Genomic DNA, 16,526 nt, shown 5'->3' with positions numbered 1-16,526 from the left:
CCATGAGTTTGGCAAAGTAACTTCTCAATGCCTCAGTTTTCTGTGCTGTAAAATGGACACAATGATAGTGCCTTCTTCTTAGGGCTATTGCAAGGATGAAGTGAGTTAACACGTGAGGTGCTGAAGATGGGCTCCGTCATGTAGTTTTTCAATAGGAGATCTGTTATTACCATTGGGAGCAGTCAACACGGTTAAGGATGGTGACAGTCAACCCCTCACCTCTCCACTTGCAAAGTGCCTTCCTCCACAGACAGAGCGTCCCTCTGCCTCAGGCACTGGTTTTTGGTGGAGACTCTGTTAGCAACTCGCCCTCACCCCAAAGATAAAAGGGCTACAGGCCAGGGCACAGCGGCTCACGCCTGTAATCCCAGCACTTTGCGAAGCTGAGGCGAGCAGATCATTTGAGGCCAGGAGTTCAAGACCAGCCTGGCCAACATGGTGAAACCCCATTTCTACTAAAAATACAAAAATCAGCCAGGCGTGGTGGCATGTGCCAGTCATCCTAGCTACTTGGGAGGCTGAAGCAGGAGAATCACTCGAACTCAGGAGGTGAAGGTTGCAGTGAGCTGAGATCGCGCCGCTGCACTCCAGTCCGGGCAAGAGAGCCAGACCCTGTCTCAAAGTTAAATGAAAATTTAAAGGGCTACAGGCCACTGGACCACATGACCTTGTTGTGAAAGGTGGAAAAAAATTTAAACCCACTTGCCACACCTACGCTCTGCCATGCTGTGGGACCAAAGATTAATATACTGCCTCTTTTCATGTGATTTCAGGGGGAGTCTGCAGGCGGCCTGCGCACTTGCCTGTCCTTACCTAACCTGGACGTTACGGCAGAGTTGCTAAGCTCTTTACCCCTTGCCCTCAGTGCAGATCTGTATTTGAATTATCTTTTTTTAAGTACTACCAGTCTTCGTAGGTTTATTGTCTCCGGACAGTGCAGGAAGAGGGAGCGACCGAGAATTCTGCTTTCTGCAGATGGAATTCTGCCTCATGTTACTAAGCCCTTAATATCAAGGTCCTCTAGTCCGCTGAAATCTACTTTCTTTCTCTCTTCTGAGGAAAGCCAATTTGAAACCATTTTCCAGGGAAGACAGCAAGGAGATTTACGCTGACGGCGGTGGAGAGGCTCAGGCAGTCAGCGACGGAGGAGGCTCAGGCAGTGACTGGGGTGTGCTGCCAAGGGACGGATCTAACATCACAAGCCAGGGTCTAGGAGCTGACACCCACACCGTGTAAATGACAGAAACGACAACGTTCCATTCTTAAATCAAGCTGTATTGATAATGCTGATTTAGCAGGAACCACTCTAAAAATCAGAAACAATTAGAATGCCTTCCCCATCGAATTATTTTATTAGGTTAATTAAACAGCTTAAAGATGATTCATTTTGTGTGGTACCCTTCTAGAAAATATTTCAAGTTTTTAAATGAACTTCCAATACATAAAACAAAATTAGTTTAGCATATACACAAATTTCAGATCAAAATACAACACTCTGTTTCTGTTTTCTTACAGTTATAAAATCCAGTCAATACAAACTACATAAAAAAGATAAAACACTTTCACTGATCCTTGGTACAAGAGAACAGCATGATGGCAATACGTTCCCCAAGCACAGGTCCTGGGTTCATGAAAAGGGACCAACCCCACAATATACTGAAGCATGGAAACAAAGTGCGTGCCACTTCAGTTAGGTTAACAAATGCTTTTTGCATCAGTATTACTTGTAAACCATAAAGCAACTTTTTAAAAGAAAGGTTATTAATTAAAAATTACTTCTGACTGCTAAATTTCTTACCAGCAAGTGAATAGAAAATTATTCCACAAAACAAACTAATACCTTTGGACCACAGGATGTGAGACGTGACATTTCAATGAAATCAACTTAGCACAACTTCTCTACTATCCTACTGAACTTGGGGAGTACAATTTTATAAGTCGCAGCCTTCTAGCACTTCCAGTATTTTGACCTTTCTAAACCTGCCTTCCATTTAGCTATTATTTTCATTGCAAATCCCTGTTTTTCAGGAGTAGGACTTTATTAAAGATAGGATAATATCACACACAATATAATCTTAACTGAATATCTGTCTAGGTAGACCTATTTGGAATTCTACTAGATAATCAAGTTGCAGGATTTAAAGGAAATACTATTCTGCAGGTCCCATGTCGGAAAACACAGATATGTCCAACAGGTTTGTGTTGAACAAGATGAGTTTTGGTGTGGTATTTATATGGTATTCATGGCATTTTCCTTATAGTATTCAAAGCATCAAAATGACAAACCACGACTGCTAAAACCAGTCTTGGACAAAGATGACAGTCACATATTCGAGGGTCCAGCACAACACTGGCATGAGCCAACAGGAGCCATGCCAGCCACCTGCTGGGCCAGGGACCACTGCAAACAGCAGCCCTGAATTAGGGAGGGTCAAATTGAATTTACGAATCTTGTTTTCAGAATTTCCTTGACGGTTCTCTTTCATGGCAGAAGACCCACACCCGTGATGGAAAATGAAACAATGTACACACTTCTAGTGTGTCATGAATGGACTTCACTCGCAGATCGGTACAGACATCACCGTCACTAGTAACACAGCAGGGAGTCTGCCCGCGCCTACCTGAGGAGCATCTGCGATACCGTTTCTGATGAGGACGGGACTGTGCGGAGGTGGGCAGAGCGAGGGGTGCTTTTGTCAGCTCTGCTGATCACTTCCAGGCTGCTGGTACACACCCCAACAGTGGCTGCAAAGCTTGCTCAAAACTTCTGCTGAAGCCACAGTGATTACTGGATGGTTGTCACAATTCACAGAAGGTACGACACAAAAAACAAAGGGATATCACCATTATGTCGCCGGCGAACTGAAGGGGTACAAGATAGACGAACTGAACAAAAGCTGAATTCAAAACAAAAAGAACCCCAATGGCAGAGAAAGCCACGAATTATTTAATCAAGCAAGTTGTGCTAATAAATAGCCTGTGCTTTTCTTAACTAAAGGCCACTTGATAAATCTCCCAACATAAAATTTTTATTCAGATTATCTTTGTTCTCATGGAGAGCTTGAATTGTGAGGTACGATCTAGGAAAAAGAGGTTATCACCCACACAAATGGAAGGCTTACTTCTTTTTTCTTAAGCTGATGATATCCTTTTGCCTGCCCCATGTACCAGATCCTACATGATTTTTTAAAATAAAACGTAAGTCAATTTCAATGAGCATATGCTAGACTAACAATACATTTATTTTCTGAAGTTTCTTTTGAAGCACAAATTCCTTTTAAAAAGAACGTGAAAAGGTGGTCTCTCTCATAAACAAGCAGTTCTAGTTTCTGATCCCATCCACGATTTGGAACACAGTGTGTTTTAAAGTCAGAGCTGAAGAGGAGAGAAGGAAACAAGGGCCGCGCTCCGCTCTGGCAAATGCGAGCTGGAAAGGGACAGAGGAGAACCCACACGGAGGCTCCCCACATGGCTCTGCGAACGGACGTGGCAGAGGGCCTGTCACGTAAGAGGCCACCCGGGTAGAGCACGTCTGGGAGCGCGGGGTTGCGCAGGGTGCTGAGGTAGTGAGTGCGGCCTCTGCCTGCCTGCTCTCCCAGCTTGGAGGGGAGCCCTGAGGGCCTCTGGGGCCGGCCTGGAAGGTGTCATTCTAGCCTACAGGTGCCTAAGGGGCTGGGATGTGTCCTTAGTGGTGCCTCCGAAGGGAGAGGCCCTGGGCCTGAGTTCTGACCTGGACCTTTGGGGACAGATCTGACTCTCACAGCCAGGGCCAGCTGGTTGTGGAAAGTGCTAGTATGAAGGTCTGCTTAGGGATCTCTGAGGCTCCTGCTTTGGGCATTATGTGGTCCGAGGAACCAGAAGAGCTACTCTTCTCACCCCCCGCAACCTGCCCCAACCACACCTTTCTTTTCCTTTTTATTTTGGTTACATAACTCAAGCAGTTAAAAAAGCAGGCTGGAAGAGGGTTGGGATAGAGGAGCAGAGGGCAGGGTGGGAAAGCTATCCCAAGAAGAGTGAGTAAAAGCAATGACTCCAAACACGGCCAAAGCACCCTTCCTCCACCTTGACGGCAATCCCTAAGCCGGCAGAGAAAGATGCGCTGACTGCGAAGTGCCTGTTTTCTCAGAGATTCCACCTAGCAGGGTCTGTGGGGAGCCACAGCGGAACATGGAGAGAAAAACCAACGCTGGTTCGAACGAAAGCTCATTCACCAGTGAAGGAAACGGGGAGAAGACACAGCCGGCAAGCTCTGAAGACGTGGCTTGCACCTCAGCCTATAAACCTCTTATGATCACGATCCCGTGTTTCCCCTATTTCTGAGCAGATCTGTTTTTTAAATTTTTTTTTAAATTTTTTATTTTTGTGAGACAGAGACCTCCTCTGTCGCTCAGGCTGGAGTGGAGTGGCACATTCCTGGCTTACTACAACCTCCACCTCCCGGGGTCAAGTGATTCTCCTCCCTCAACCTCCCAAGTAGCTGGGATTACATGGGTCCACCACCACACTCAGCTAATTTTTGTATTCTTAGTAGAGACAGGGTTTCACCTTGTTGGCCAGGCTAGTCTCGAACTCCTACATCAAGAGATCCACCTGCCTTTGCCTCCCAAAGTGCTGGGATTACAGGCGTGAGCCACTGCACCCGGCCTGAGCAGATCTTTTAGAAGGCAAGAGGGGTCAGGACCCACAGGCAGAGGCTCGTGCCCTCTCCTCCGGAGCCGAGAGTAAAACTGCAGTAGATTTTCACCAGAGAGGAGGACAAGACAAAACCATGACAACAATCAGGTCCCTTGGTGACGACGTGCCCCGTCAGCAAGGCTACCGATCTGGACAGTGGGAAGGTCGCCGCACCAACCTCCCCTAGGGCAGGAGAAACAGGGGCTGGCTCACGTTCAAACGCTCAATATCCCACCCACCCCGCCACAACGTTTTCCTGAAATTTCATATAGCAATGTTCTTTCTTGAACCAAGACATAAGACTTTACATTTAGCCATTAGACTGTGACGAGTATTGCAGATCTAACACCCAACACGTCTCGCCCAGCACTCTTATTTGCCTTCTCTATTTTTATACAAGTTATGGATAAAAATGTCAAACAGGATGCTGCTAGAGTAGCTCACCTTAGTGATCTTGCCAAAGAACCGTTCTTACCAACACTGTCTGAATACGGCCGTTCAACCGACTTTTTGGTCCCTTGTTAAATCCTAGTTCTACTTCCTTTTCTTTTTTTTTTCTTTTCAGATGGAGCTTTGCCCTTGTTGCCAAGGCTGGAGTGCAATGGCACCATCTTGGTTCACCGCAACCTCCACCTCCTGGGTTCAAGAGATTATCCTGCCTCAGTCTCCCAAGTAGCTGGGATTATAGGCATGTGCCATCATGCCCGGCTAATCTCCATGTTGGTCAGGCTGGTCTCAAACTCCTGACCTCAGGTGATCTGCCCGCCTCGGCCTCCCAAAGTGCTGGGATTATAGGCGTGAGCCACCGCGCCCGGCTGTTCTACTTCCTTTTCATATTCAGAGATCAAGAATGACTTTATCAAATGTCTTATTGAAATCGAGACAAGCTGAGCACATCATATACTCCTACCTCTGCCAGTCTCATAACCTAACCAGGAAAAGATGTGTATGATATGATAGAATGATTAAGTAGTTCACTTTTTGTACGACTTTGTTAAATAACCTTCTTTATGCAAAGGTACCAAAGTTCCACACGCACAGACACATGCACACACACACATGCACTTACACACAAGTACTTGTAACACATATTTGTTTTTAAATTTCATGTCACATCCAAGTTAAGAAAGCATAGTTTAGGTCTACTGATCTAAAACAGAGATAGAGGAAATATCTAATTTCTTTGACCAATATAGATTACTACCTTTGCTATTTCAATGAAAAAAAGAAAAATTCAACTTAAAGAGTTTTAAGTATTACTGGAGAATTTCACTGGGCATAGTCTAAACAGAGGGTTATTTATAATTCTATGTATTCTAAACATGTATTTTGGGCTGTTTCAGCTATCTAGAATTGTCTTGAATTTAAGTATGAGAGATGTAGGAGAGAGGTGGCACGGGTCTAGAAAGTAAATCATTTTCTGGCTGGAAGCTCACACCTGTAATCCCAGCACTTTGGGAGGCTGGGGCAGGCGGACTGCCTGAGCTCAGGAGCTCGAGACCAGCCTGGGCAACATGGTGAAAACACATCTGTTAAAAAAATACAAAAAATCAGCTGGGCATAGTGGTGCGCACCTGTAGTCCCAGCTACTCGGGAGGCGGAGGCAGGAGGATCCCTTGAACTTGGGAGATCACGCCACTGCACTCCAGCCTGGGTAACAGAGCGAGACTCTGTTTCAAAAAAAAAATAATAATAAAAATAAGAAAGTATTTTATGAACACAAGCATATAATACATTTACTTGTATATCACGTGGCAGCAGATGTGAGAATGCAGAAAGCTATAAGGCCCGGGACACTCAGTGCAGGCAGCCTTGGCCTCACCCACAGGGCCTCCTACCACCCCATGTTGAGAGGTGACATAATCATGGTGGCAGCAACAGCGGTCACTGCATGCCAGGCGCTCTCCCAAGTGCTTACAGTCATCACCCAGTTAATCCTCCCAACGACCCACAGAGGTAAATCCTCCTGCTATTCTTCTTCCGCATAAGAAATACAGCCTTGGGGTTAAAGAGCTTCTCAAGTCACAGAGCAATAAGTGTGGCAGAAGCCCCCAACCCCAGATGCACCTGACACCAAGGCCTACGCTCTCAACCACTGGGTTTGCAAGGAAAGTATATAAAGATGATTGCCTGAAAATAATTAAAATAACAAAGTCTGGGTTAAGTTAAAGGAATAAGCCTTTGTTCTCATGGAAATCACTTCCAGGAAATGTCTCATGTCCTGAGCTAAGTCAGTCTCATGTCCTGAGCTAAGTCAACAGGGTGCTAACAGATTGTCATTGGAGGAGAAGCTTTGCCATTCTACTATTGAAAGCAAGCCCTTTACTCTGAAAAGCACAAACATAAAAATTAAATCTTATTAATGCTTAAGGACAGTTAAACTTGGCTATACGTGGTACAACTTAAGCACCAGGAAAAATATACCAAGTATGCCAGGCTTTTAGAAATGGGCATAACTCTTTCGGCCACGGCATCACTGAAGTCCTCCATTTAAGTAGGGCTGTGTACAACTGTGCCCTGAAACTGGGCATTACAAGATCTCCTGGAAGGAGGAGTCTTGCCTACCACTGGTGAGCCTCCTCAGTTCCCTCCTCCTGACTTGGGGACCAGGCAAGCTGACAGACAGTAGGGAGGATGGAGGCCACCACGTGCGGGGTGCAGACGGCGCATACTGGAGGAAGTTGAGGGATGTTCCATGGACACATGGAACAAATCACATCATTCATGATTTTAAGTATCATCCAACTCTATATAGTTCTGCCAACCTCAACTCTGCACTTAGGGAACACTTTGAGTGAGGAGGAACTTAGCAATGAGCAGATTTTCATCAAAATTAAAGATTTTTGGGAAGCAATAGCACCTTATAGAAAACGAAAAAAACAGTATCCTCAAGCACCCAAATCCCAAATACTGGGTCAGATGACAGATGGACACATTTTCTTGTCTGATGCTAACAAGAATGGAAATCAAGCCCTCTGTTTTACACAGCAGTGGCATTTAAATATACTACTTTTCTGCATTATGAAAACACAGCCTTTTAAAGACTCTTTAAAGTTCAAGTTGAGTTTCAAGTAATCATTTTGCAGCAACTCTAGGAGAATTATTGTTCCTCCTGGTTGTAAGTGCTTTTTTCTTTTTTTTTGTTTTTGTTTTTTTGTTTGTTTTTTAAGTAGTAAAATGGAAAAGAGGCCTTAGAGAATTGTATTCCTCAAGGCCGCTGACTGCCTGCTTCCAAGCTTTTGTTAAAGAACAGAATGTGTTGAATTCTTCTAAGTTGGCAGGGGATCAAGCACAACACGACATAATGAGGTAGCTGAGAACAGAGTTTTTCCTACAAACACAAAGAACAAGTGAATGAGTGCATGTAATTCTCATCCAATTAAACAGGAAACATGATAAAGCAAGTTACTACAGTTGTATTTAAACCAAGTTCACTGGTATAACTTGAAAAAATTTAACCCAAGGTTCTAAGGTATGCCTTATTCGTAACTGATGAGTAAAAACAATAAAAATAAGGTACCCAAACCTACTATTTGTACTGAAATGCTAAAAATAAGATCCTAATAAATATAATTCACCAACCAGAAGACAGAAGAACCTACGTTTGGGATGTGAATGATTTGAAATGGCTGCTCATTTACGTGGATCCTATTCAGTGTCTAATTGTTCACTTTATCTTAAGGCAGTGGGTCCCGCGGACTCTGTGGGTTGCCATCCTTTTCCACCTGTTCCTTCTCTAATTCAAATCACGAATGTACAATTTCTGGTTTTCTTTCAATGTCTGCAGGGAAGGAAGCTCAACAACTTTGTTGACCCAGGAAGAAATTAATATCAACATTTATAATCAGGCCAAACTTCAGTTGAGTAGTGACTTTAAAAGAATTAGTTTTAATCTCATCTCAAAACCAAAAAAAAAAAAAAAAAAAAAAGAGGCTGGGCGAGGTGGCTCACACCTGTAATCCAGCATTTTGGGAGGCCGACGCGGGTGGATCATGAGGTTTAGGAGATGGAGACCATCCTGGCTAACACGGTGAAACCCCATCTCTATTAAAAATACAAAAAATTCGCCAAGCGTGGTGATAAGCACCTGTAATCCCAGGTACTGGGGAGGCTGAGGCAGGAGAACTGCTTGAACCCAGGAGGCGGAGGCTGCAGTGAGCCGAGATCTCGCCATTGCACTCCAGCCTGGGCGACAGAGCGAGACTCCGTCTCAGAAAAAAAAAAAAAAAAAAAAAAGAGAGGGCAACAGACATTTCTGACTAAATAATTATATAATGCAGTTTTATTTATTAGATGTTTAATTTCATGAGAAAGGGAAGGAGTTTAAAAATCCAATCACTTAGAGAATTTCAATGACAGAACTAAAAAAGAACAAACTTTCTACTGAGCATGGCGGCTCATGCCTGTAGTCCCAGCTAGGTCTCCACGTCTGAGGCCAGGAGTCTGAGATCAGCCCGGGCAACAGAGCAAAACCCTGTTTCTAAAAGAAATTAAAAATAAATAAATAAATAAAAAAGAACAAACTTTCCTAAACTGTATGCATTAGACCAAGTCATTTGGAAGTATGACTCAATTCCTTAGATGTCACATAAATGGAACTATTATAATGAGACAATATTGAACTATGTTTAAAATGGAAATAATAACAGGATTACTTCTGAAAAACACAAAACCTTAGCAAGTTTTACCAGCTAACTTGCAAAAAATATAGGAAATGCCTAGCAGTCAATACCATTGAGCCTTCACTGCCAGCAGGCACGACAGACACCCAATCCAAGTTCGTGTTCTCGAATATGGGCAAATGGGTCCCTTCTCATCCTAACACTATAAATCTCTGTAATTTCTACAAAACTACAGAAAGAGGAAAGAGTATTTCAAGAATTATTAAAAGCTAGCAATATATTTTCCTCAACATTCTAAGACATAGTTTATTTTCCCTTACTAATTACAAGGAATAAGAGAGGGAAGTATACATGAAGCTCTTTGAAATAAAAAAGTTTCTCTTTCAAACACATTTTCTTCTGTTCTTACGCCCTTAGTAAATTCTTAACCTTCCTACAGCTAACTAACAAAGAAAATCAAAGATCTTTCAGCTCATGCCTGTGCAACCAGCAAAGGACATGTTTGGGAGCTTAAATTGTATTAATACTAAAAATGATTATCCTATTATTAAAAATACTTGTATGCCTAGAAAAATCACGTTCTAGCCTCGCTGGCTGACTGGTAAGCTGATCATCCGAAGACCTGGCTTTTGCTTGTGGTTCTTGCTCCTCCCTAAAGTGAGAAATGAAGCCATATCTATCAGGCCTCCAAGATTATCCTGGTACAACGGGGAGAGTGCCCTGCCTGTTCCAGAGGTGTGAGGATCAAAGGGGTATGTCCTGGAAAGATTTTGAGACCCACATAAAAAGAAGTCAATAAAGCCCAGTATTAAACATGATCAACATTACAAGCTGTGCTGAGTCTACAGAGGGTCTCAAAAACCTGCAGAACACACGGAGATCACAGGATTGTACATCATGTACGTGAGGCACGTGGCATTGTTTATGCTATCCTACTTTCAGCTCCGTATAGGAGGCTGGCCCATCCGGATATAAAGTTTCTCACTGAAAACCCAGTAAAATCAGTCACTCTTGGAGTGCCCTTTTCAACAGAAGAACATTACTTGGATCACAAGAATCTTCTATTTATTTGTCAAATGTTTACTGACTACCTACTCTGTGCAGGCACTGAAATTGGCAGATGACAAAGACAGGGCCCTTGCCCATCCTATAGTGGGTTTATGACCTTGAGTGGGAGGGTGGTGTGACATCTGTCTCACTGTTCAACTCCCAGGACGGCAAGCATAGTTTCTAGTGGGTGCTCATCAGACAGGTGTTGGCGGACCCCAGGCGGGTTTTGCTACACTCAGCTGGTCTCTTCTCACTGACTTCCTGGACTCCAGTGCTCAGTAAGCCGCCAGTGGAAAAGCGCCGCCTCACCTTTCCCTTCCACCAGGTGTTTTTCACGGGGTTCCAGCATCTTTAAATTGAAACAGTCAAAGCGCCACCTCACTCTTCCCCCATTTAACCAAAGGTCTTCATCTGACCACGGGAGGCCTCTTGAATCATGAATGCCAACATTCTGGAAGGGAATACTGCGGTGTTTCTAGAATTCCTTGGAAGGTTTTTGGAATTCCTGGTTTGGTACACTGAGGTAGGAATGTACCAAATGGAACTCTAACGGGCCACAGTAGCTAAGACATTTCTCTAGAAATGAAACTTAACTACCCATGAGTAGCTTAGGTGCCATAGCAAAGACAGTCCTCTCTTTACCATGTTTGTACAAAGGATGTATTTCCTATACATTGACTAGGGAATCCCCCCAACTCATAAATTATAAAAATGACACTTCCAAACCATCAATGAAGAAAGTATCATCATTAAAGTGGTAGTGCAATATAACAAAGTGTTTACAAACAAAACAACATCCAACATACCCCCAAGTGCTCTTTTTTGGTTGTTATACAGTTTGAAAAAAGCCTACGGTTAGCTATCAATTCCTTACAGCAATGAAATATTAAGCTAAACAATGAATTTAGAAAGTTCTTAGCCAAATCTTGACAGTATACCAACTACGAGTTGGTAACACTGTTTTTGATCCTTCTAAAGAAGAGAAATGCGAACACCAAGTAAAACTTATTATAAACTATAAATATTTCAATATTTACACTCAATATGAGTTTGACACCGTAGTATAAACTGAAGGTCAACAGGTTCAAGAATTTATCTGAAGCACCAGGAGACAGTAATATATGTAGTTTAGAACTACAATTCAAAAAGTAAACACATACCAATACATTTATCAGGTCAAATAGTATCACACACACACACGCACACTCACTCACTCCTCTCTCACACTTTTTCTTCTCACAGGATATAAGCACTATCAAAAACAAAACAAAAAACACTTTAAATTAAACACTTAAATCTTTGAAAAATCTAAATTTGGATGTGTTAAACAAAGAAACTACCTATTTTAGACTGCAGCCTAGGAAAGATTCTTTAAATATTCACTTATTCTAACCTGAGACAACTTTCCTTCCGAAAATAAATTGCACTTCCCCCAAAGATATTTGTATGTAAAATTTAAGACCTATCCTGAGCCACCAATCCCAACACACACCTGGTAAAAGTGACTTATCAAGAAAGAAGTATCAAAAAGTTATCAAGAAATGATGTTTCAAGGCATAAGTGGAATGTTAAAACACAAACCTGCATGAAATGAGTCAAAATTTATTTTACAATACTGAAATAACTATAATTTACAAAAGAGTCATGATTAATTTTGGAGCATAGTAAAATTAAATACAACCCTTTACTTCAACACAGTATTTGAATGCTGATATAGAGTAAAGTGACAGTTTGGCACTTAGCAGCTTTTGTTGGTTATTGCATCCCATATTATGTGGCAAATTTATTTTATAAAACATGATCTAATTTCTGCAGTTACAGTGTCAATGAACCGAAATTAAAAAAAAAACAACACTATTTTTATAAAATGAATTTACCAAGTCATGCAGGTACTGATAATATTGCAAGAGGAACACATTCACTCCTAAATAATGAACTGTCTCCTTGGAGAGGCCTGGCGTAGACTGGAAAAAAAACTTTAAATGTCAGAAATTAAAAAAAGAGAATTGCTGACGATCATGGCTTTAACTGCATGTCAGTTACTGTTTTAATGTTCCCCAATTGCAGCTGCTGAATGCCAAGGTACTGTTTTGTACAGGATATTTCACCAAAGCAAATTTAGTTTTTCAGCTATTTGCTTCCTCTAAAACTAATGTCTAGTTGTAAAAAAGAAAAATCTTCCTTTCTTTGCAGAGGCCACATAGTTTGCCTTCATTAAAAGATCTCCACAGTGTCACTAAGAAAATGTGCAGACAACAGCTGACTGGTACACAAAACAATTCTGAACTTGGTTTTGACTGACATATTAAACATTATCGAATTACATGACTCTGCAGCACACCTGGCCTGGTGCCTCTGGTACATAAGATAAAAACCTTACACCTCCTCTTATCAGGTAACTTCTGGTTAAAATGGAGAGTTAATGTACCACACCCAGCACTCTCTAGAACCCCACAGGCATAGCATCTTTCAGCAACTTTTGTAGCATTGTACTGACTTCCGGCAGGTATAAGAAAAAAAATCACAGTTAGGTCACCCTTTTTCATGTCTATGGGTGGGAGAACATAAGTCATGTTTTTCATATGCATGTTAATTGCATACAAATGTTCCATATAGGAAGTTTCTGGAAGAAATTCCTGTTCTCGATTTACAACCAAAGGATACCTTTATACATGTGTTAATAAGACAAAATGCTGCTTCTTACAGCCATATTCCAAGAGGAAAAAAAAAGCTGTAGAAAACAATTAAAAATGAAGTACTGTATAGTAAATTGATTAGAAATTTGACATTGCATAAAATTTAATTTAGGAAGTAATCAAGCACTTTGAAGTCCCCGATTTCACACTAGGGTGGTGTAATTCAAGTGGAAAACAAAATATCTTACAAGATACGTTCCACGAACAAAAGACGTTTTTCCCCCAATGAGAAGTGGGGTAAACTGAGTTGAGGTGGGAATGAGAGACAGGAAAGGAGGGAAGGAGGAAAAGATTAATTTGCTCTACTGTGAACAGAATGAAATTAAGTTGAGGTAGTTTATTCTACCAGCCAAACTTTACTCGTAACACAATTTATCTAAAACTCTCACTAGCGAATGCCACTGGGAAACTTCTATTACAAAGACTAGATTCTTAACACAGATTCGCATTCTAAGACAAGCTTTCAAACCCTAAACAGTAGTAAACAAGACTTTGTGTGCTTTCAGACAGGTTATGTGAAAAAGTTTTTGATCCCTATATATTTTGTCTGGCGAGCTTTTTTGTTTGTGTTTTTTTAGCCATAGCAGACCTTTATTACTTGTCTGACTCAGGTCTTTCTTTTATAAAATCTCCTACTCACTAATATCCTCATGCTTAGAAAATGGTTTTGTTCATTGAGAAGGCAGAATGGCACTGCAGGAGACCCTTCCCAGCGCCACAGGTACTACCCCAGAAAGGATGCGTGACGTGTCTTGATCTAAGTCAACACAGAAGTGAGCAACTTCTTTCAGTTCACATGAGGGCTGCAACCTGACTCATCAATTTACTGAAGCTTTACATTACTAAGATAAAGTTATAAAAGAGCAATTTTCTCTTCATTTCAATTCATTATGATATAGCTTTAAAAAGATTCTTAGGACAGAGTACTAGGAATAAATGGAGACTAACTGGCATACGGTCCGATCTAACATTTTAGGCACAAACCTTAATTTGTTGGGCAGGGTTAGGCATAATATATCCTTCCAAGTGCAGTGGAAAAGCAGTCTTGGCATGTTTGGATATGTTGATTTGCATATATGGATTTTGTTTGTTACCAAAGCTACGTATTTGAACACAGCAGTCAGACATGAGTTCCCTTCAGGGAAAATGCACCTTAGTATTTTAACTTTGATATTTTACATGATACCAATTCCCACTCCCTTTTCCTTTTGATATTTACTAGCCTCCATTGTCTACAGCCGCATCTAACTGGAGGAACTCACTCCTCCCAGGTAGTTTTTCAACAGTTACGTGTTCGCCCAAACAAGAGCTGAAGCTCAAGTTTGTAAGCATCATAAAGCCACCAAAGAGTTACCATACCAAAGCCCAGCACAGAGTGAGTTCAGCTGCCATCTCTGCTCTCCCTTTCGTAGCTATGTTATGGTGCCCTTGGGTCAGGATCTCGCTCTCTGCTCTGCTTCCTCATTCCCCTCACGGGGAATGAACACGAATACGGAATAAGCCTTGCTGAAGCTGCAGGCGGAAAAGCTTGCAATTCGCAATGCGTAAGGCTGCACACCCTGTGCGGCGAAGGTCGGATGGAAGGAGTGGTTTAGTGTGGTGCCAGGTTCCTGTGCTTCTTTTAAACTCACGCACGTAGTCATAATTGGTACCTAAGCCACGGAAATAAGCAAGGGTGAGAAAACGTATCCAGAATCACCAGGAAACAGTTCCAAGAAAATCACCGTAACACTCTTACCTGTATCAAGATCTCCAATAACATAAATACTGGCTCCTATAGGTACAGCTCCATAAACAAAAGAGGAACTGGCGGGGATGCATAAATTCTGGTCGTTAAGATAGATCCACCTGAAAACAAAGCCGATGCACAAAATTAAAGAAATCAAAAGGATGACAACAACGTCTTGGAAGACTGACACAGCAAACTTGGTGAGTCATCAGCAGTATCAGGCACTGCGCCAATCTCGACCCCATGTTCCACTGCCAGGTAATCGCCGACATGCTGCCAGTTGCTACAGATAGGAGTTTTGTCTGTGCTAGAATGAAGCATGTATTGAGTCATAAACAGCATGTGCTTTCCAACCTGCTTCTGCTCAGCACAAGGTTTCTGAGATTCATCCATGCTGTTGTTTACATCTGTCATTCATTTCTGTTTATTTCTAAGCAGTATTCCATCATACGGATGCACCAGAATTTGTTGGTTTTTCAGACAGGCTCTCCCTCTGTTGCCCCAGGCTGGAAAGCAGTGACGCAACTATGGTTCACTGCAGCCTCAACCTACCAGTTCAGGTGATCCTCCCACCCCAGCCTTCCAAGCAGCTGATATTACAGGTGTGCACCACCACACTCAGCTAATTCCTGTGTGTGTGTGTGTGTGTGTGTGTGTGTGTATGTATTCATAAAGATGGGATTTTGCCATGTTGCCCAGGCTGGTATCGAGCTCCTGGGCTCAGGTGATCTGCCCACCTCAGCCTCCCAAAATGCTGTATTACAGGCGTAAGCCATAGAGCCCAGCCCCAGACTTTCTTATTCATTCACCTGTTGATGTTCCAGTTTTTGGCTATTACGAATAAGGCTGTCAGGAACATTAGAGAGCCAAGTTGTTTTTGTGGACTGATGAAATTGCTGTGCTATATGGTAAGGGTATTTTCTACTGGAAAAAAAAAAGTGCCCCACTGCTTTTCAACATGGTATGTCATAATTTTGCATTCCAATTAGCAATGTGTGAGAATTCCAACTGCTCAGTATTACTGTGAGATCTCAGTATTATATTTTTAATTTTAGCTATTTTAATGGCATACACTTCCCTGAAGACTAATGATGTTGAGCATTTTTGCATGTGCTTATTGGTCATTTTACAGATTTTTTTTTGAGACAGGGTCTCACTGTCACTCATCCAGGTTGGAGTGCTGTGGCGCAATCACAGCTCACTGCAGTCTCAACCTCTTGGGCTCTAGTGATCCTCTCACCCCACCCTCCCAAGTAGTTGGGACCATAGGTGCACACCACCACACCCAGCTAATGAAAACAATTTTTTTTTCCACAGAGATGAGATCTCACCATGCTACCCAGGCTAATCTCAGGTTCCAGGCCTCAAGTGATCCTTCTGCCTTGGCCTCCTAAAGTGTTGGGATTGCAGGTGTGAGCCACCATACCCAGCCCTATGTTCTGTTATAAAATGTCTGTTAAAAGGTTTGCTCATTTTAAAACTGGGGGCCAGATGTGGTGGCTCATGTCTGTAATCCCAATACTTTGCGAGGCTGAGGCAGGTGGATCACTTGAGCCCAGGAGTTCAAGACCAGCTGGGCAACATGGTGAAACCTTGTCTTTACAAAAATTACAACAATTAGCCAAGTGTGGTGGCATCTGCCTGTAGTCCCAGCTACTCAGGCTGAGGTGGGAGGATCGCTTGAGTTAAGGAGGTCAAGGCCGCAATGAGTTGAGATCACATCACTGCACTCCAGCCTGGGCAAAAGTGAGACCC

At 42.4% G+C, this 16,526-nt stretch overlaps 1 protein-coding gene across 1 annotated transcript in view; it reads right to left on the bottom strand.

The window, feature by feature from the left end:
- Positions 1-1,329: 1,329 nt before the first annotated feature.
- GAN (gigaxonin) overlaps positions 1,330-16,526 on the bottom strand; it is a 75,237-nt gene continuing 60,040 nt past the window's right edge. Inside the window, exons 10-11 of the mRNA XM_050773201.1 lie at positions 14,781-14,890; positions 1,330-14,694 (exon numbers count right to left, since the gene is read on the bottom strand). Coding sequence (XP_050629158.1) covers positions 14,513-14,694; positions 14,781-14,890 — 292 coding nt within the window. The 3' untranslated portion in view covers positions 1,330-14,512. The remainder of the gene's footprint in view (positions 14,695-14,780; positions 14,891-16,526) is intronic.

Source organism: Macaca thibetana, chromosome 20 (assembly GCF_024542745.1).
Source record: "Macaca thibetana thibetana isolate TM-01 chromosome 20, ASM2454274v1, whole genome shotgun sequence".
Classification (NCBI taxonomy): Eukaryota; Metazoa; Chordata; class Mammalia; order Primates; family Cercopithecidae; genus Macaca; species Macaca thibetana.
Note: the sequence above shows the minus strand (reverse complement) of the source record. Positions and strands in the feature narration are given on the sequence as shown.